At 31.8% G+C, this 20878-nt stretch overlaps 2 protein-coding genes across 12 annotated transcripts in view; one reads left to right on the top strand and one right to left on the bottom strand.

Moving 5' to 3' along the window:
• The window catches only part of Inos (Inositol-3-phosphate synthase), a 110750-nt gene that overhangs the window by 31170 nt on the left and 58702 nt on the right, over positions 1–20878 (top strand). For all 11 annotated transcript variants that reach the window (XM_072894326.1, XM_072894331.1, XM_072894330.1 and 8 more), the window contains exon 4: positions 20086–20356. In XM_072894326.1, the coding sequence (XP_072750427.1) occupies positions 20086–20356 (271 nt within the window). The remainder of the gene's footprint in view (positions 1–20085; positions 20357–20878) is intronic.
• On the bottom strand, positions 7561–13436 carry LOC140666787 (uncharacterized). The gene is made up of 7 exons (XM_072894334.1): positions 10083–13436; positions 9791–9853; positions 9562–9700; positions 9299–9472; positions 8585–8763; positions 8309–8456; positions 7561–7642 (listed from the first exon to the last, which is right to left on the bottom strand). Exons 1-4 carry the CDS (start codon positions 10094–10096, stop codon positions 9434–9436), a joined length of 255 nt encoding a protein of 84 aa, XP_072750435.1. The 5' UTR covers positions 10097–13436; the 3' UTR covers positions 7561–7642; positions 8309–8456; positions 8585–8763; positions 9299–9433.

Raw genomic sequence — 20878 nt, 5'->3', positions numbered from 1 at the left:
TTATTCATGTACGAATGTGTCATATAAAAAACGATAGCTGTCCTTTCGAAAAATTTATATTGAACCATATGGATATGGTAGAACGATAGAAAATAATACGATCTAAATAATAAATATACGATTGAATTTATTAATTTTATTCACGTAAGTTTAAAAAAGAAAAAAATAGATAACTTTTCTATCTCATCAAAAAAATTGTTCCGATTGAAACGATAGTTTATGGTAATTTTATATAAAATTTCTATAAAATTTGAATCTATTTTTATCGTGCTTTATCGGTTTTTTTGAGCAGGGATGCTGATCGAAGAGCTTTAATAAAATTTTTAAAGTGATTCGACTCAACAACAATTTCTTAAAAGAAATATTACATCCAAAGAAAAAGGTACTTATTCTTAGTTTTGTATGAAATTCATTCATCTGTTCATCTAAAATTTTGTCTATAAAGTTATTCAGCAATTCTTCCTTCGTTTAATTAAAATGAAGCTGTAGATTTTTTTTGTTAGATTCGTTGTAGATATTGAATCATCCTCTCCTACAAAATGTATTATAGTTGAAATATTTTCTTTCTTGACTTCATTATTTTGATTTATAATGGTGATCTAACATCACATAATCTAACAACACATAAATTTTTGTTTATATCGTAAGATATAAATGTATGATTAAATATAATCACATTACTTTTCACTCAACAAATATATATTATTATAAAGATTGTCTACTGACAATGCATTGATATAATTACTTGATTTTCCTTATCATTGTAAGCAGATGTGGTATTATTTAAATTGGCAGTTTGAACAACTGCCAGTCAGTTAGTTCTCTTTCTTAGATTGATAATATTTTAGTTTAAGATAATAATTTAGTTTTTCCATCCCACTCACTAACCTCTCTTATTTTGTCTAAGCGTGCCTAATCTACGTATTGTTACGTTTTGATTATCAGTTGTATTAAATATGTACCCAATCTTTCTGTTGCTAAAAGCCTAAATAAAGTAGGTTAAATATTACTACAATTTTAGCAACAGAAAGGGAAGTGATCACATAAAGAGGATAAGATTATACGTATAACGAGAGCAATATGGATAAATATCTGCGACCAGAGCGATTTGATGTAGAACCAACCTCAACTTTGGCCGATCAACAGTGGTTACATTGGAAACAAACATTCTCAAACTTCCTAGCCGTTAAGGAGGTGTCAGAGGAAGATAAATTTCATCTCCTAACCAACTACGTAGCCTTAAATGTGTATCGGTACGTTAGGAATCGAAAACTTTCAAGGATGCAATTGATACTCTAGAGTCGTTATATATAAAACCTAGAAGCGAGATTTACGCCAGGTACAGCCTAGCTACTCGACGACAGCAGGCGGGAGAACCTATCAATCAATACTTTTAGATTTTAAAGCAAATAAATAAGGATTGCAATTTTAAAAATGTCACTGCGGAACAAAATAAGAACGAGTATATTAGAGATGTCTTCATTAGTGGATTAAATTCTCCTTGAACCCGGCAAAAGTTACTTGAGAACACGACGCTAACTATGGATGCGGCTTTTGATCAGGCCAGAGTTCTAGAGATAGCGGGACTACACTCTGCCTCCTACGCTGGTTTAACTACTACTACTATGGCTACTGATAACGTTGTCGGATCGGAATCTGAGCAAGATGAAACTGCTGCCGGTTTGTCAAAGACTGAGAAGTGTTATTTTTGTGGAGAATATCGCCATCTTCGGGCGTTGTGTCCAGTGAGAAATGCTACGTGTAGGCTATGTAATAAAAAGAGACATTACCAGAGAATATGTAAATCTAAAAACTATCACTCTGCATCAAATTCTACTGCATCAACTGGGACGCTCGCAGCCGTTTCCGCGGTTTCACCTAGTTGTCTTAGAAAATCCATAGTGAAAGTTAAAGTCAACGGAGTAAAGTTAAATGCCTTAATAGATACAGGAAGCTCTTTGAGTTTTATTGATTACTCTTTTGTTAAGAAATGCGGCATTAAAATACTACCGTATTTTGGTAAAGTATCCATAGCCAACTCCTCCTTATTTACTGACATAACGGGTCAGTGCAATGTGGAAATACAAATGAGAGGACATATCTGTGACAATACTACGATGTTGATAATGAAGAACCCCTGTTCTGAGGTTATTATTGGTCATGATATATTAAGATCTCATTCATCAGTAGATATAGCCTTTCATGGTCGTCGACCACCTTTCAAGATCTATAGCGTGGCTATGGCTAAAGTACCACCTATCTCGCTTTTTGCAAACCTAACTCCAGATTGTATTCTAGTAGTGACTAAATCTAGAAAACACTCAGATGAAGATAACCGTTTTATAGCTTCCGAAGTTAAAAAACTATTTCAGAAAGGAGTAATAGAGCCCAGCAATTCATCATGGCATGCCCAGGCTTTCGTTGTAAGAGAGAGGAATCACAAGGCTAGAATGGTGGTTGACTACTCTCAAACCATAAACAAATTTACAAGGCTAGACGCGTATCCCCTCCCGAGGATTGAGGATGTAATTGCAAAGGTTTCAATGAATGAAATATTCAGTACCATTGACCTCAAAAACGCGTATCGTCAGGTACCAATTCTAGAATCAGAACGAGAATACACCGCCTTCGAAGCGTGCGGAAAACTATCAATTCCGGCGTGTTCCTTTTGGCGTTACTAATGGGATAGCCTGTTTCCAAAGAGTCATTAACAGGATTATTAAGGACGAGAAGCTTGAGAGTACGTTCCCATATTTAGACGATGTCACGATAGATGGTAAAGATTAGAAGGAACACGATTGCAATCTGGAAAAATTTCTAGCTGCTGTTGAAAAATACAATCTAACGCTCAATAAAAAAAAATGCCAGTTTTCTGTCAAGTCTATAAACCTGCTGGGATATGTAATATCCAACAAGACAATTAAGCCAGATCCAAATCGCCTTCAACCTCCCCTTGACTTATCGGTTCCCAAGGATACGGCCTCGCTGCGACGAGCTCTGGGTATGCTCTCACACTACTGCAAGTGGATACCGAGATTTTCGGAAAAGGTATGTCCTTTATTGCAAAAAAACTTTTCACTTCCTGATGAAGCGATCCTAGCTTTCAATACTTTGAAGAATGAAGTGGCAAGAGCGACAATGGCCGCTATTCAAGAGGATGTATTACTCAGAGTGGAAACCGATGCTTCCGATTTCGCCATAGCTGCAACTTTAAGTCAAACTGGACGACCCGTTGCCTTTTTTTTCTAGAACACTAAATAAATCAGAACAACAACACTCATCTATAGAGAAAGAGGTCTACGCCATCGTAGAAAGCTTACGTTACTGGCGACTATTTGATTGGTCGTAACTTTGAAATTATCACGGCTCAACACTCCGTCTCATTCATGTTTAATCAACAGCATTCTAGCAAAATAAAGAATGAGAAAATTATAAGATGGCGTTTGGAATTGGCCTGTTTTACTTTCAACATAATCTACCGTTCGGGGAAAGAGAATGCGTGTGCTGACTCCTTTTCGAGGGTAAATGCTACTATAAATCCAAATTTAGATCTCAACGTGTTACATTCGGCGCTTTGCCATCCAGATATAACTCGACTAAACCATTGGATCCGTATTAAGAATTTCCCTTTTTCAATAGAAGATGTAAAAAGGATCACTAAAGCATGTCAAGTCTGCGCAGAACTAAAGCCACGGTTTCATGGATTTGAAGGAAAACTGATAAAAGCCACTTCTCCATTTGAAAGACTTAATATGGACTTTAAAGGCCCTAAAAAACAAGAAACTAGTATCTCTTGACTATTGTCGATGAATTCTCAAGATTTCCTTTTGCTATGCCGTGTAGCACGTCTCAGCAACTACAGTGATTAAGCACCTGACGCACCTCTTTTCCATTTTTGGGACGCCATTATTTATACATTCAGATAGAGGAGCTTCATTCATGTCGCATGAGCTTAGATCATTTTTAACCTCGCATGGAATTGCAACCAGTCGGACAACCCCTTATAATCCGAGAGGAAATGGCCAAGTTGAAAGGTACAATGGAATTATATGGAAGACTATTATGCTGGCTCTCAAATCAAATAACATGAGAACTGAGCAGTGGGAGGAGATGTTAATTACTGTACTGCATTCTATTCGCTCTCTTCTCTGTACAGCAACAAATGCTACGCCTCATGAACGAATGTTCAATCATCCTAGAAGATCATCTAACGGAAATTCTACACCAACATGGCTGACAGAACCTGGACCTGTTTTAATGAAAAAAAATGTATTAGTAAATATGATCCGCTGGTGGAAGAAGTAGAATTAATAGAATCGAATCCGGAATATGCTCATGTCAGACTGCTAGATGGAAGAGAAACAACTGTATCAACTTCTTGCTCCTCAGGGAGAAATCTTGATAAAACCCGGGGATAGCGAGGAACCTATAGCTACCAAACTTTAACAGACGATCCACCAAAAGGAGGAATGTGAAGAAACGGCAAAGGCCGAACAACCACAACCTTCCAAGAGTTCGGACAAAGTACATCGCCCAGTTTGTCCAAAACGTCCACCAGCATACTTGTCGGACTACGTGACTGATTCATAAAAAACAAAAAGGGGGGAAGTGAATGTGGTATTATTTAGATAGGCAGTTTGAGCAACTGCCAGTCAGTTAGTTCTCTTAGATTGGTAATATTTTAGTTTAAGTTTTTCCATCCCACTTACTAACCTCTCTTATTTTGGTCTAAGCGTGCCTAATCTACGTTTTGGTTATCAGTTGTATTAAATATGTACCCAATCTTTCTATTGCTAAAAGCCTAAATAAAGAAGGTTAAATATTACTACAATGACTTAGATGTACAGTCGGACCTACGACATTTTCGGTCCTAAATCTTCCCCTTAAACCTCTAATCCTACGACAAAAATTTGAGAGTGGGGGTATAATTCCCCTTTCGCGGTCGTAGCATGAGAAGATTTTTTTGTGATAGGATAAGAGGTTTCGTAGCATAAGAGGGTCGTAACATAAGAGGTCCGACTGTAACTAATTGAAATTGAGGAGATTCTATTCCAGTGACCATGTTATCATTTTCATTAAATACAATTTCTTCTGTATTATTTTGCAATACAATTTCAGTATTTTCAATATCAATATTACATGTATCAACAGTGTCAGAAAATAGATTTTCTGTAGTTCTATTTTGACAAATTGTTCTACAAAAGTGAAAATACAAGTTTTAAATAGGATAAGATGTATTATAAATGTGTTTAGGTTAGATATATTAATATATATAATATAGTTGTAATATGATGTATTTTATATATAATTATGATTTAAATTATGTAATAATATAAAAGATATATTAATGGAATATAAAAATTAATGTAGAAACATTATAACCTGTGAGCTTATAAAAGGCAGTATTGCTTAATTCACTTTTACAATATGTGCAATATGCATAATATTTATTTTCCCTCTTTAATGGAATAAAATTTAACTCATAAAAGCTTTTGTTAATTTTTCGTGGCATTTTTATGGTTCTTTAAAATACGAAACGATAATAATTTAAAGTATAAAGAACATCACAAAATCGTTAAATCATGGATTACTCATAGTTAACATAGATGACATGTTACACATATTTTACATTGTTTACGTGTAGACGTAGACTATTATAGTTTACGCATAAATGCTCAACTCTGTTTAGGTATGTCTAGGATGATATAGACATCTGAAGGAAATACAGTTTTAAAACATTTATGTTTTCTTTTATGTCTTTCAATAGCACATTATATGTTATATGCAATTAAAGTTTTACATCATTTAGCAACAAATGATATAATAAAATCATCTTCCATTGTTTTCAATTTCACAAATATTGATATCATCGACTTCAACTCACAAGCCTTAATATTATTACTGTTATCACTATTAAGTTCACTATTATCATTTTTTTTACTGTTATCGTCGGTATTATGAAATGAATTATTGTTGTCATTTTGTCACCAGTTTCATTACTCCCTCTTCTATCACTTTCATCATTATCTTTTTGAAATTTGCCCATCTTAGCACTTTTCATTTAATATTGATAATGTCAGTTTTCTCTCCAGGTAGCAAGCACACAACATTTTGACGACAAAATATGGTCAGTTCAAACCAAATATGACATGATTTAATGATGTAAAAATGGTGGAAAAATGACGGACTAATGTCACAGACCGATGACATTTCAAGACCTTAAAAAGACGTGACTTCATGACCATTTTTGGTCTATTATTGCCGTTTTAATGACGATTTCAACTTTAAATTTAATTAAATAATTATATTGAAATGCTTTATAATTCCATCTGGATTGATCATAATTAATAATTTAATAAATTATATATGTATTTAAGTTAGAAATTTCGATTTTGTGCTTCAGATAGGCAGTAAAATGAACTATTTCTAATTTATCCGATTTGTTGCAAATAATCTATTTCATGCTTTGAATCTCTTGTTGTGATTATATCAGAAATTAAACTGACAAAAAAACATATTTTAAATTTCATATTTGATAGTACTTGTTCTGTAAGAAATATATATATATATATATATACCCAGATAACAAAATACTTCCACGGTATCGGTACGGGGAGAGTACGTCGTACTTTATGTATCAGTACCGTATCTACTACGTACGTGCGTACCGTAGGCGTACATTACCAGTACATCGCATTGGTACACGGTACGGCTACTGTAGCGCCACTGTGCCGCCACTGTGCCGCCACTGTGCCGCCACTGTACATTAATATAAAATTTCATTATACGCTATACTCTCATAATACCAGTACAGCATCAGTACGATACCAGTACAATATCAGTACAGTTCCAGCACAAGAAAGAATTTTCGTACACGCTTTCTGCTCTTCTTCCCCTTTTCTTTTTATTATTATTTTACAATTAAAAGACAGTTAAAATTAATTTTATAATTAAAAAACTTTATTTATTTAATTTCATAAAATACATATTTTTTTAAAAAGTTATATATATATGCGTATTTTATATATGTTATAATAATATAATGTATATAATTGTATATAATAATATATATATAATATGTACAATATATGTATATAATGTATATATGTATTAATTAAATATAACAATCATACGCAGCATATTATTATAAACGCAAAGTACAAAATTTATTTTAATTTAATTATAAATTAAACTATAAGCAGCTCTAGGTGACTCGCTAAAACCACCCCAACAAGAAAATCCTACTCGATCTTATTTAAGTCCAAGCCTATTATTATTTTGTGTTTTTTTAAGAGGGAAAGGGCCCCATCCCCGCCCTTTCCTGTGAGGCACAACCAAAAAATTTGCCCCTCCATATTTTATACCTGAAAAAGAAAACAAATAAATTAGGGGTGAGAACGGCCCCTCCCCGCCGTTCTCTGTGAAGCACGTCCAAAGTTTGATGCTGGTTCTCCAAAATACTTAAAAAAAATATTAAGTTTATCATACATTACTTTCTGTTAAGTTTCTCATTTGTAGGTACTCCAGTATTGCCATGCTTTCATCGTCTACGCGTTCTGTGTCCTCTTGGATCTTATCGTCGTCATTTTCCATTTCAGCATCTTCCTGGGTTTCTTCAGCGATGTTATTGTAATCTTCATCCCTGTTGAAAAATAAAAATTGTCAGAATTCTCGTAAAATCAGAGTATCTAAAAATATCGGAAATACTTTCACAATAAGCAACGTTCTGCTCTGTCTTTGAATGCATTTCATTTATCATCTATAGCAATACAAAAAAAATCCAAAAGCATCATTTTATTTTTAATTTCCATTGAATAATGATATATTAACATAAATCACATTTTATTCTATTTTTATTGATATCTTGTAAAAAATAAAAATATAATAATATTAACGTTAATTTATATATCTCTATATAAATATTATAAAATGCATTCAAAGATAGTAAAAAACATAAATATTATAAAATGCAATAAAAAATAGGGTAAAATATAAAAACATCATAAACATTTCAAAAATATTCATTAATATATGTATATGTTAAATAAAACATTTTAAAATTATTCATAAATATTCTGATAATAGTATTGAATTATTTTGCATATTATAAATTTTATAAAAATTTTTTACATGTATACATATAAATGCTAAATATTCTTTAAAATTTCTTTTTTTTTCTATAATTTCCTAAAAAATATTTAAAAAATCTAATTTTTTAAATAATTTTTCAGAATTTATTAAGTAATTATGAATGTAAATTATGAAAATTCCTAAATTTATCAAAATTTTAAAATATGATAATTTTTACCCAACAGCGTTCTCCAACAGCTCATCTTCAATCTCAGTTTCCTCCGTGTGCTGTGTCTCTGTTGGTTCATCGTTTCCACCAAGTCCATCGTTTTCCCAGTTTTCGACATCATCGATCTCCTGCTCAAGTTCCACGATATCCTCAAATTCTGTAATTTCTTGTAATCATAAAGTTTATTTTTTTTAGAACTAGTTGCACTAGTTCAGAGTTTTTCTTTTTTTTTCTTTACACTAGAAGAATTATCAACTAAAAAAAAGAAAAATAAGAAACACAGACCTCATCTTCGTTGTCTATTCGGCGGCGCCGATTTGGTGGGACTTCCTCCTCATTTTCTTGGCGTCGTTTCTTATTGAAACGCCATTTTCTTGTTTTAAGACTTTTTAAAGCCTTTTCTAGGGCGTCATAAAGTTCGACGTTGTTGGGATTAGTGAAATATTTGTTTGAGTTCATGGCATCTGAAAAAATATAGACGAAAAACACTTTAGTTATGTATTCAATGGGCCATATCAATAAAAATAACTTTATAAATACTTCAATTTTTTGGAGCAAATCTTTAAAGTCGTATGATTATTACAATCATATATCTTTAAGAATTTGCTTTAAATGTTGAAATATAAGGCTGTGCTCATTTTTATTTATACGACCCATAATGATTACATTTACGTCATCTTTAAACAGATTTACTTAACATCCTGATTGTTCTAATGCGTCGTCTACAATAGGCCTTTAAGATTAAATATTTAAGAAATTAACCAATTACAGTTGACTGTAGAGAAGAATAATGAATATGATTGGTCAATTTTTTAAATCTTAAAGTCCCGTTGTGGACGACGCATAAGGTTGATCAATGACAGCTATTCCATTTTTTAGAAGAATGACTATGATTAACCTATCTCAGAACGGAAGTTACTAAATCCAAAATTAAATTTGAACATGTAAACGTAATCAATATAGGATACATGCACACATACTGACAGTATTTGTACAAACCTTGACATGCCTGAGCGAAGCGACTGTCCCGCAATTTACAGCCGCCTTTTTGTCCACTTTTTCCATTTAGAGTGAGGTGTGATGAAACCTCCTCGTCTTCTGGAAATACGCTGCGAAAATATTCCGCGGCGCAATCTATTGGATTGGCTCGTCCAAGATAAATAAAGTATCCCACTTATAATACAAAATTTTTTTAATAAAGTGAAAAAAACTACTGTATATACTTATATTAGAAAATATTATATTTAAAAATATATCCTTACCAAATCATTATAAACCTCTTCATCAACTTCTTCGAAGGCCAAGAAATTGTTCACAGTTTTAAATGAAAGCCTCTGTGGCTTTGTTGGTCTCTTCATTGCAGATTCTTTTAATAATTTTTTGATGGCTCTTGAATTTTCACTGTAAACAAAATAAAATAATTATGTGATTAATTTATTTATAAGTATTAGGTTGCTTGCTATTTTTTAATAAAACCATTAATACACTTACTCGGTTTTATTTTCTATTGAAATTTGTCGTTCTTCTATTCGACGCAGTTCATCCATAATGGTTCTAAAATTAAATTTAATGCCTTATTTATTTGTGCACATAAATGGTTATTTTTATTGTAATTATTTTTAAAACTTAGGGCTTAAGCCCACAGGACGCGGAAACGCCCGCCGCGCGGCAGAAAGCGACGCGATAGCCAATCAACGTGTTGTTGTCCTGACGTTTATTAGCTACCGCGTCACTTTTTCCCGCGCGGCAAGCGTTTCCGCGTTCTGTGGGCAGAAGCCCTTACTTTAGAGACTGCATTATTTCCTTTTCTTTCGTCAATTCTTCTCTATGTGTAGACGGGCGATGGCTGCGTACATCATGAACAAATGATCCTGATCGTGTTTTACTTTTTGTGATGGTGGTTTAAATGTTGGATGGTTGTCTTGCGTGAATGATTGTATGGATGCTGATGAAGACGAGCGTGACAATGTTTGTTTATTGTTTGTTTGTTATAATGGTGGTTTAAATGATGACTGGATGTTTTGCGTGAATGATTGTATGAATGCTGATGAAGACGAGCGTGATAATGTTTGTTTACTGTTTGTTTCTTGTGATGGTGGTTTAAATGATGGACGTTTTGCATGAATGATTGTATAGATGCTGATGAAGACGGGCGTGATAATATTTGTTTGCGTTGTACTGGTGGAATGTTTTGTGCGAATAATTGAGTGGTTATTGAAGGTGAGTGTGATAGAATGGATTTATGTTGTAATGGTGGATGGCTGATGGAGGAGGCATGTGTTTATTTGATTGTGATGAGAATGATGATGATGGAACATGCAAGGATGATGATACTGGGGATTGTGAATGATAGTTTGATAATGCAGCTGTCTATTTTTGTGTATTTTTGTGAAGTGTAGTTATGTTAGGTTTTTGTATGTGTTTTGTGCGATATTTTTCTATGTCCTTGTTTAATAATTGTAATGCTTTAGCAGTCCCTTCGATGTCCATTCCTTTTCCTCTTCCTCTTCCTCGTCCTCGTCCTCGTCCTCGCTCTTTACTTATCTAAAAAAATTAAGCCCTCTATACACGCTCATCCATAATGCATTACATTACATTAAGTTATTGATCGTACATCTAAAGCCGCACATAAACTTGAATCGACAAGTAAAATCGTAAAACTAATACGTTCCGTTTTTGTTTGTGCGTTGAAGTAAGAATTTATGTATGGATTTACGATCAGTATATACTTAACATAACTCATTATGGAAGAGCTTGTACAGAAGGCCTTAGAGAGACTGCACCTACTGAAATTAAAATGATGACTGGATGTTTTGCGTGAATGATTGTATGATATTTCTAATCTACCTAATAATATTTCTAAATTGCCTAATAAAAATCATATTTATTCTAATACAGATTTTATTAATAGAATAATATTTCTAATCTACAGTATGTAGCATGACTGCAACTACCCAGACACCAGTAATAGGATCTATATGCCCTTCAGTGTGCCAATAAGGTATACGGAAACACTTATTCTGCACTTCATTCAAATCTATTATAATAATGTCATCAGATAATAAAGAACATCGAAAGATACTTACTGATGATGACAATTATAAACCAATATCATAAAAATCTTCAACTCTACAAAATTCTTTAACCGCTAACTGATAATAATCACGCAAGAAAATGATGCCCTGAACAAGACAAATCTTTGAATTTTTTAATATTATTGTATTATCCCTTGCGAAATTTTCCTGTGTCTAAGATCTGAAATTGGCGATTACTTAAAGGAACATTAAAAACTATAGGACTAACCCAAGGTCTACTGGAACGTATGACTATATTGTAATCATTCACAATATTTTGTGATTTATAAATTTTCATGTCGCCTATTTACAATCTGTTGCAAATGTTGATGAGGTTTACGGCAAGCTTTGCGGAAATACATCATATTGTTTTCGTATGGAAACATTGACAATTCATTTAATGAGCCAAAACGTCTCATGTCATTTACGAGATGTAAAAGGCAATGAGTGATATATGAAAGAAATTCTGGACCATATATATCTTCTGCTCTATTTACAAAAATGTTTAAAACTGTATGTACAACATCAAGACGGTCTTCTGATAAGGAAGAACTAGGTAAAACTCGAATGGCGGAATGTAATAAAAGAAAATGTTTATATGTAGCAGGATTTATAAGTCCGTAATAAATAACTGGGGCAGTATATAAAAGAAGTTGACGATTTTCTGTGGCCTTAAACTCTCCATATTTTTTCATTAATTGCGGTTTTCGTGAAAATTCCTTAGGGATGTAATTCGCAACTTGCTGTAAACGTGCGGTCATAATTTGAAGTGATCTCGTAAAAAGTTTTAAACTTGGATTATATTTTCCATCGACAAAAACACTATTTATTTTGGGAACAACACCAAGACAAACAGTGTGCATGTAATCAAAAACTGTTTGAGTTACTAATCCCATCGTCAAAGAAAGCAGAGCAGATTCCGACTCTGTATGATGTTCTCCATCAATGTTATCTCTGTATTCTTCGTCTGTACGAGGCCTATGCTGAATACCACGATAAGCTACGCATCCAGGACGAATCCAACATTTTGAACACGGAAATAGACTACCGTGACCTTTATGACCCAAAACAAAAGCTCACGCAGGAGAATCAGCTATGAAACATCTTAATTGAACTATTTTTAGTTGATTACGGAAAACAATTCCTCCACGATTTAATATATCTCGAACTTCATCTACAAAAAAATACTGAAATAATTCTTTCGCGCTATTTGGTTTTGATATACCTCGCCGTACACCTACAATTTCAGGTTTACTTCGCGGAATATTTGCAATTCTAATTTGTATCGGCCACATTTGAATTTTGCCCTGCCCATCTAATGTCGCGCCATCTGTATTAAAGTCTATCATTAAAGTGTCTAGTGGAATCAGATCCGGAGAAGTTTGCTGAAGAATACAGAGAATTCCTGCCTCAAACTCTAAATGAAGATATTCTCCTCCTGTTAAATGTGGGATGCGTGATCCATGGAGTTTTTAAAAGTGTTCTAGAATCTTTTGGCAATATCGATAAACAAGGATGAGTTCGAACTACTTGTAAAACCGCATTTACTTGCGCCTGAGACATATTGCTACGTACGAAGGCTTCAGCAAGGCGTTCTTGAAAATTATCGCGAGTATTTTGAGGCTCAATATCTAAGGCGTCATCACTATCTGCAATAGATTCAGCAGCGTCTGAAGAACTTGATGCTTCATCAGCAAATTGCATATCATGAGATGATGCATTAGAATAAGATGCAATTTCCTCATTTCCTGCCTGACTAGATTCCCCAAGAATTTGATCTTTGTCTACAAAGTCTGAATCGGCTCTAGCATTGGCAATCTCTAAATTTTCCTGTTGCAATTGATATTCATTACGCGCATCTCTTTCTAATTTTTCTAAACGACGACGATAAACTACAGATAATAAATGAAAAGGCTTGCGACTGCGCCTTTTCGCTAAACGAAACATACCGAACAAAAATATAAACGAAAAAAATGATAATGAGATGAAAAAAAATGAAAAAGTTGAAATGAAAAAGCTAAAATAAAAAAAGACAAGTAATGAAACCTAAAGAGAAAAAAGAATTAAATTATGTAATAATGTGTATTTAAAAGTAATAGAAGAAATTAGAGTATATTAGGAATCTACTTTAAATAAAATATATAAGAAAAACAAGTGCATACATAACTTAATAAATAAAAATAAGATAGAAATAACTAAAAAAAAAATACTAAAAAAAATACTAAAAAAAAAATAAATAAAATACTAATTATACAAATTATACAATACTACTTATACAATACTATACTACACAAACCTCGTCCCTTATCGTAATACAATATTAATATCTCAGTCAGCAGTCTAACCTGTGAATTAAGAAAAAAAGAAATAGTATATGGCATAAAATGAATAAAAATACATACATATAAATAAACATATTTGTGTACTAGTGTATTTGGATACAGCTAGTCACAAAAATAAAATGATAAAATAATAATAATAACAATAATAAAATAATAATAATAAATAAAATGCGATATCAGCGTTGGATTAAGCGTGTACACAAATGTGTATATGACAAAAAAGCTGCAAATAGTCATTTGTCAACCTCACTGCAAAACATGTCCGGACAAATGATACCGCGATTAACGATATATGCTAGAAAGCCACACGTGTTTGAGAATTTGAAAAATATTTCATTCAAAACATTGTGCTGCATAAAACATCATATACGATGATTAGTTATAACCGGCAATTTTCGTTTAAGGATTTTTCGAGGAGCAATAGCTCAAAATATCAAAAATTTAAATTTCGAAAAGTTTATATCAAGAATAAAAGATAAAAATTTTAATAAATTTGTGTTTTATAATATATATATTTATATAAATGCATGAAATTTTTCCTTTACGAATTATTTTTTTCTATTTGTTACAGGTAAGATAATCTAACAATGAAAAGTACAAATTGTTAATTCAGGCTGTTGGCGTTGTTCAGACACGAATTTTCAGCTTCAAAAGTTCTTATATTTTAAATATGATAGTGATTTTCACACAGTTAAAAAATGTATATTGAATTCAAACAATATGCATTTATATAGAATATATTTTTCTTAGCATGCTAATATAGAGCAAATTTATTTAAATTTAATGCAGTTGCATTTACATACAGATTATGGAATTAATAATAGCAGAATATACATATATCTCTTCTTGATTTGCAAAAGATCTAACAGCAAGATTGTTTCCGTGAGCGCGTGCAAGTTAGGGTTTACTCGTATAATATTATTTAAGTTGATAATCCCCCGCGTGGTGCGCCCATCAACGATTTTAAAACGAATAATAAAAATAATTTATATCAAAATTTTAATTGATTGATTGAATTTTTATAAATTACAATTTAATTTCAAGCAATTAATTTAATTGTAGCAAATTATTTAAAAACCCAGACAAGCATTATAACATAATATTTATAATTGTGTATATTACTATTTCCGTATAATTTAATTAATACATTCGGAGAAACTTGAATGATATGAAAATATATGAAGTAATGAAATAACCTGTAATAAGGACTTTTATTTTTTAATAAGGATATTTATTTATTAATTTCTGTGCATATATGTATATATATATATATATATATATATATATATATATATATATTGTATATATAATTGTAATCCGTATTTTTTAAATAATATTCCTTTTGCTTTACAATGTTTTATGGAGATGGAGACATCTTAGGAAAATCTGGATCCCAAAAACCTATTAAGAAAAAAAAGATTATTGTATTTTATAAAATCAATGTATTATATGTATATATATATGAAATAATGAGAAACATTAAATATATATGGGTACCTTCTGGCGTACGCGGTCTCTCGTACTTATGCCGATGCCTTGAGCATTGATTTTTTCGCTTTTTTAATTCTTCTTCCGATAGCGATAGAGCCTTGTAATACTAAAAATTATATATAACAATTAATACTTTTTTATCAAGAAAATAATTTTTTTGCATATATTTTATTGTAATATTAATATATTAATGGTGTAATATTAATATATATTTTTCGCATTCCCAGCAATCCCAACCATTCAGGTTTGCTCTGCCAGCTTTGCATCGCATATTATTAATCCGCTTTGGAACCTTTTTTTTCCTCTTTTGCAATCTGTAAATAATATTTTTATTATATGTATATATATATTTTTATTATATGTATATATATATATATATATATATATATATATAGTATATATGTATATATATGTATATATATATGTACACAAGGTGTAACTAAAAAAAACATATAGCATATAATGGCGGATTCTCTGGCCAATTTAGAGACGATTTTTCCTCAACAAAAATGTTGAGACATTAGTAATTTTAGAGTTATAAAAACGATTGAAAAAATGGGTTCCTTGCAAACTAAACTTTGTGGAATTAAAAGATTAACAGAATTATATTCTTCAGCTAATTTCAGGTAGAGTTTACTTTAATAAAATTCTAATTAAGACTTAGTTACTAAATTATGTAATGACAAAAAATTGGTAGTTTGTAAAAAATAATGAGCTCTTTTGACATTTTCATTAAGGAAAAATTGTCTCCAAATTGGCCAAAAAATCTGCCATGTATGTTTTTTTAGTTACACCCTATATATATAAAAAATTTACATTAGGAAATATTAAATATAATATTTACGCGTACTTAGCCAGTGATGCATTTCTCGCAGGTGGTTTGTTCTCTACATCCGCCATATTTATTGTCGATTGATTTGAATCCTGTTCATTTCCACTGTTTTCACTATTAATACACATTGTTTGTAAAATATTACTTTTATTAGCTATTTTAAGTATATTATTTTTAACCGATGATTTATTATCTTGCATTTCTGCAATTAAATGCAATTAATAATTGTAATAATTAATATAGTACTTAAATATGTAATATATTTTCATTTCATTTATTTATTTAATATATTAAATATATAATAGCCAATATCAGAAAAGCTCACAAATGCAACCGCAAAATGCAATTAATAATTAATATTTTACATAAATATATATATTTTAATTTAAAATCATACATATTGTCAGGAAATTTTTAATTTGTAAATATATATATATATAATTATAAATAAAAAAGATTTCTGAGTTATTAAAACATCTGAAAGAAAAAGGTACATACACAGATAGCTCAGAAGATATTTTATTGAAAAAGTTTTTAGATTTTGATTTGGAAATATTTACAAATGAACTTCACATTAACAATATTTCAAAATATCATCAACATTATTCAGATAAAATGAAGGAATCTGCACAAACTTTAAAGGCATGTGCCGAAACTTAAAAAAAATTGCTATTACTTGCAATCGAAAAATTATATAACAGTGGTATTAAAATTAGATCTATTACTTGTGATGTGCTCCGGCAAATTTTAATGATTTTAAAAAACTAGGATGTATATTTATTCCAAAACAAATGAAAACATGATTTAACCCTTGTCAGTCACACTTCCCGAGAATCCCGTACCGGTCACACTGGGTGAAATACACCCCAGCGTGTTTGCACGTGTATAAAAAATTGTAGGTGACTTTAAAAAAAAAAAAATATCCTGTTGTAGTTTAAGCCTTCCTTAAAAAGACTGTATAGGTTTGATTTGCAAAAAATTAATTTAACATATGTAAAAAAATTGTTGAAAAAAAAGTCGGAAAAGTGACTTTTTTCACAAAAACGAATGTAACTTTTTCAATTTTTAAGATATTTCAATTTTTCAAGCGGTTTTCTCATCCTCAGATGATGCACTTTTCACTGATTATTGCAGTTTATGCAGATGTTCCAAAAAGTATATTTATTTTGAGGTATAAAGGTGCGATTTTTTGCGGAAAAATGAAAAAGACATTTTTATGGAAAAAATAGCAATATATTTGAAGGTCCAACTACCTGTAGATGGCGACACAAGGCTCATTTCCATTGGTTTACTGGGTCGTTTTCGAAGTCAAAAAAACGCTGGGGTGTATTTTACCCAGTGTGACTGTTAAGGGTTAAACATCCATGTACAAATACAAATGTTTATATAATTATGATCCTCTGTCATATGATAAAATTATGTAGGAATGTAATTGCTGAAGAAAAAAACAAAAATTTGTAAATAAACAAAAAAAATTCAAGAAAACAAACAATTTTATGATATAATGAAGCTATATATACTTGTAAATTTTTAATAGAACTTTTATATAGAAATAGCAAACCTAGTTTAAATGCTAATATTTAAAGGAGATCAACACTGTGACAGTTCAAAAAAGTAGCTTTTTTTTGCGAATTTTTTGTAACATTCATAAAGCAGATAGATAAATAATGTTTTTGCATTGAATTGTTATTCTTTGAATTATTGAAAAATATTTTTTATTTGATTAAATACATTTTTATTTTAATATAAAATGTGTCTGTAATAGACTTCGCATTATTTATCGACATTATTTATTGCGACAAGAAATAACATATGAGATTAATAAAATGTATAGAAAATTGAAAATAAGAAACCGCGGTCTCTTTCTCTCGAATAATTTCTAATCATCATTAAATAAAAAAGAAATGATCAAATTAATTGTTATATGGTGTTAGGTACTCACTGCAGATATTTGATAAATGAAAATATGTAGAAAGTATGGAATTCCTCGAGATAACTCAGCAAATATTGGAAGCACGAAATACACGTCCGTACGGGCTCACGTTATCGTAGAGAAAGAACAAAATAGTAACGAAAAAACAAAATCGCCGCGTTAGGAGGGCCTCGTTAAGTCATTGCACACATCATGCGCGACTTAAGGCGCCAGCGCAGTTAACCAATTAGAACATTCTAGTCCAAAACTGGCAATTGGCAATGTGGATTATGGGATATATTGTCCAACCGCGCTTGTGTTAATTGCGCGCGCCAAAAATGGAGCTTTGATACAATTTAGACTTCTATTATATTATTTGAGAAAAATATTATCATTACTAAATTAATATTAAATTAGGGAAATCATTTTAATGCTGCCAGCGATATATTTGTACGGTATACGCCGTATTGGTACGGTACAGTTCATATTGTACGATATGTACCGAAAATACGCACTAATACGCAGTACAGGTACAATAATGGTACGCTGTACTATAATATCACGTATTCGTTTTGTACTGTTACCATACGATTACTCCGTATGCCGCCATCTCGTGGCGATTCAGTAACAGTACAGTAGCGGTATTATGTGTGGGAATCGCACGCTTGGTTACTGGGTGTATATATATATATATATATATATATATATATATATATATATATACATACCCAGTATATATGGTGTCATATACAGGGTGTCCCATAATTCGCGAACCACCCATTACGTGCAGGTAGAGTAGGTTAAACTGAGTAAAAAAATTACCTACCATTTTGCAATTTTCGCAATAGTTAATGAGATATTAATTATAAGAGCCAATGGGTGCCCGGCAGGAGCGCGCGGCACAAAGAAGCCTCCCATTGTTACTTGATACTAGGCGCGCCGACGAAGCGGTGGGAGGAACCCTCTGCATTGACAACCTGAAGTCACACACATAGTCAACACACACATATCGACGCGCCTAGTATCAAGTAACAGTGGGAGGCTTCTTTGTGTCGCGCGCTCCTGCCGGGCGCCGATTGGCTGATCTCTTATAATTAATATCTCATTAACTGTTGCAAAAATTGCAAAATGAGAGATAATTTTTGATAATGGTAGATAATTTTAATTTAACCTACTTTACCTGCACGTAACGGGTGGTTCGCGAATTATGGGACACCCTGTATATATATATATATATATATATATATATATATATATATATACATATATATTATATAATCGGCGCACCCGTTGTATTAGCAGCGTGCCATCACCTGATGATTAGTTAGATCCTGTCCGGATCTTGCCTCGACTGGTTGGATCATGCTCGGATCTTGCCTTGATTGGTCGGAGCATGTAAAATAAGACTATCGGAAAGTGAATATTTTACGAGATATTTTGTATTTTTATCAAAATGTTACAACTTTCGAGCTTTATAACTCGCAATGAAAAAACATTTGATTATAGCGTTTTGGAAAGCTCTCGAGGTCAGCTACAAGAATATGTAATAAAAAATAGGGGGTGCCATTTAAAAAATTTGAGGTGACCTTTATGTGACCTTCAAATGATTATCCAAGGTCAAACCAATGGCACCATCTTATAGCCCCTTCGAAACCATGCAATACATGTCTTAACCATTTTTCGATATTTTGCTCAGTTTACGAGAAAATTGATCGTATTGTTTAAAATGGGCCACCCTGTATATAACTAGATATAGAGTTATTTTTAGGTTGACCCTACTAATTCTTGAGTTAGTCATTGTATGGCTTCTCGACACACTTGTGTGTGTGTGTGCGTGCGTGCGTGCGTGCGTGCGTGCGTGCGTGTGCGCGCGCGCGTGTATTACGTGTAATAAAGTGCTTTGTGTTCTTGGCATCGCAGCAAGCAATATCTTGTTTTTTCTCTAATACTGTATAACTCTAACAATTTTATGTGTTAATTTTGTTCTATTTTCTGAATTTCTCCCTATACGCGTACTACGAGTTATTATCTTAATCTTATGATTGCATTTATTATACTTCTATTTTTAATTTATATCGTTTTTGTCCCTTTATACATTAGCTTTATTTTGTTTTAATTATTTCTTCGTCTTTTAGGTACGGCTCTCTAACACAAGCGTCCACTGTGAGATTAGGCAGAAAAAGCAAAGGAGAGGACATTTATGTTCCTATTTCTAGTATGTTACCCATGGTAAATCCTGATAATATCGAAATTGATGGTTGGGATATTTCGGATATAAATCTTGCTGACGCCATGAAACGTGCTAAGGTGTTGGATGTAAATTTACAAGTACAATTGCAGCCTTACATGACACATATGCGACCCAGAAAAAGCATATATTACCATGATTTCATCGCATCGAACCAGGTAATCAGAATTTTAGTAGAATCCAATTTTCTGTGAAATAGAGAAAAAGATAATCTTTAGCAATAAAAAAATATAAAATTTAAATAAATTATGTAAATTGTTTGATCTAAATTATTTAATTTTTTTTACATATGAATACTTTTTTTTATATATGGTAAATTTTTATCTATCTCTTCTTGAAAATCTAACAATTAATAAAAAGAGATGTGAGAAAAGGCAATAGGAGCCAAGCTCTATAATTGGTGAACAATTCTTATTTGTACAATGTTTTAATTATGTTGGAGAATGTAAGTACAATTTTTCAAATAACGCATATGACAAAAATTATAAAAGCATACGACAAAAAATACATAAAGGCAGACGTTTCGGCCAATTTTTTGGCCTTCTTCAACGCAATCATTAACTTAACAATAATTAAAAATGTTCACAAATAGCCATGGATTTAAGAAGATGTGAGAGGTCGTTATACTAAAAATCATGGTCGTATTAACAAGTTGCCATCTCCCTAGTTGGTAGGCCAGG

The sequence above is a fragment of the Anoplolepis gracilipes genome, chromosome 6, assembly GCF_047496725.1.
Source record: "Anoplolepis gracilipes chromosome 6, ASM4749672v1, whole genome shotgun sequence".
Classification (NCBI taxonomy): Eukaryota; Metazoa; Arthropoda; class Insecta; order Hymenoptera; family Formicidae; genus Anoplolepis; species Anoplolepis gracilipes.
The sequence above is the reverse complement of the archived record's forward strand: the minus strand, read 5'-3'. Positions and strand labels throughout refer to the sequence as shown.

Coding starts and splice junctions, on each gene's coding strand:
- LOC140666787 (XM_072894334.1), bottom strand. Junction 9,701..9,790: donor TCAATAGAAAATAAAACCGA/GTAAGTGTATTA, acceptor TTTTGTTTACAG/TGAAAATTCAAGAGCCATCA. Junction 9,473..9,561: donor AAGAGGTTTATAATGATTTG/GTAAGGATATAT, acceptor TTGTATTATAAG/TGGGATACTTTATTTATCTT.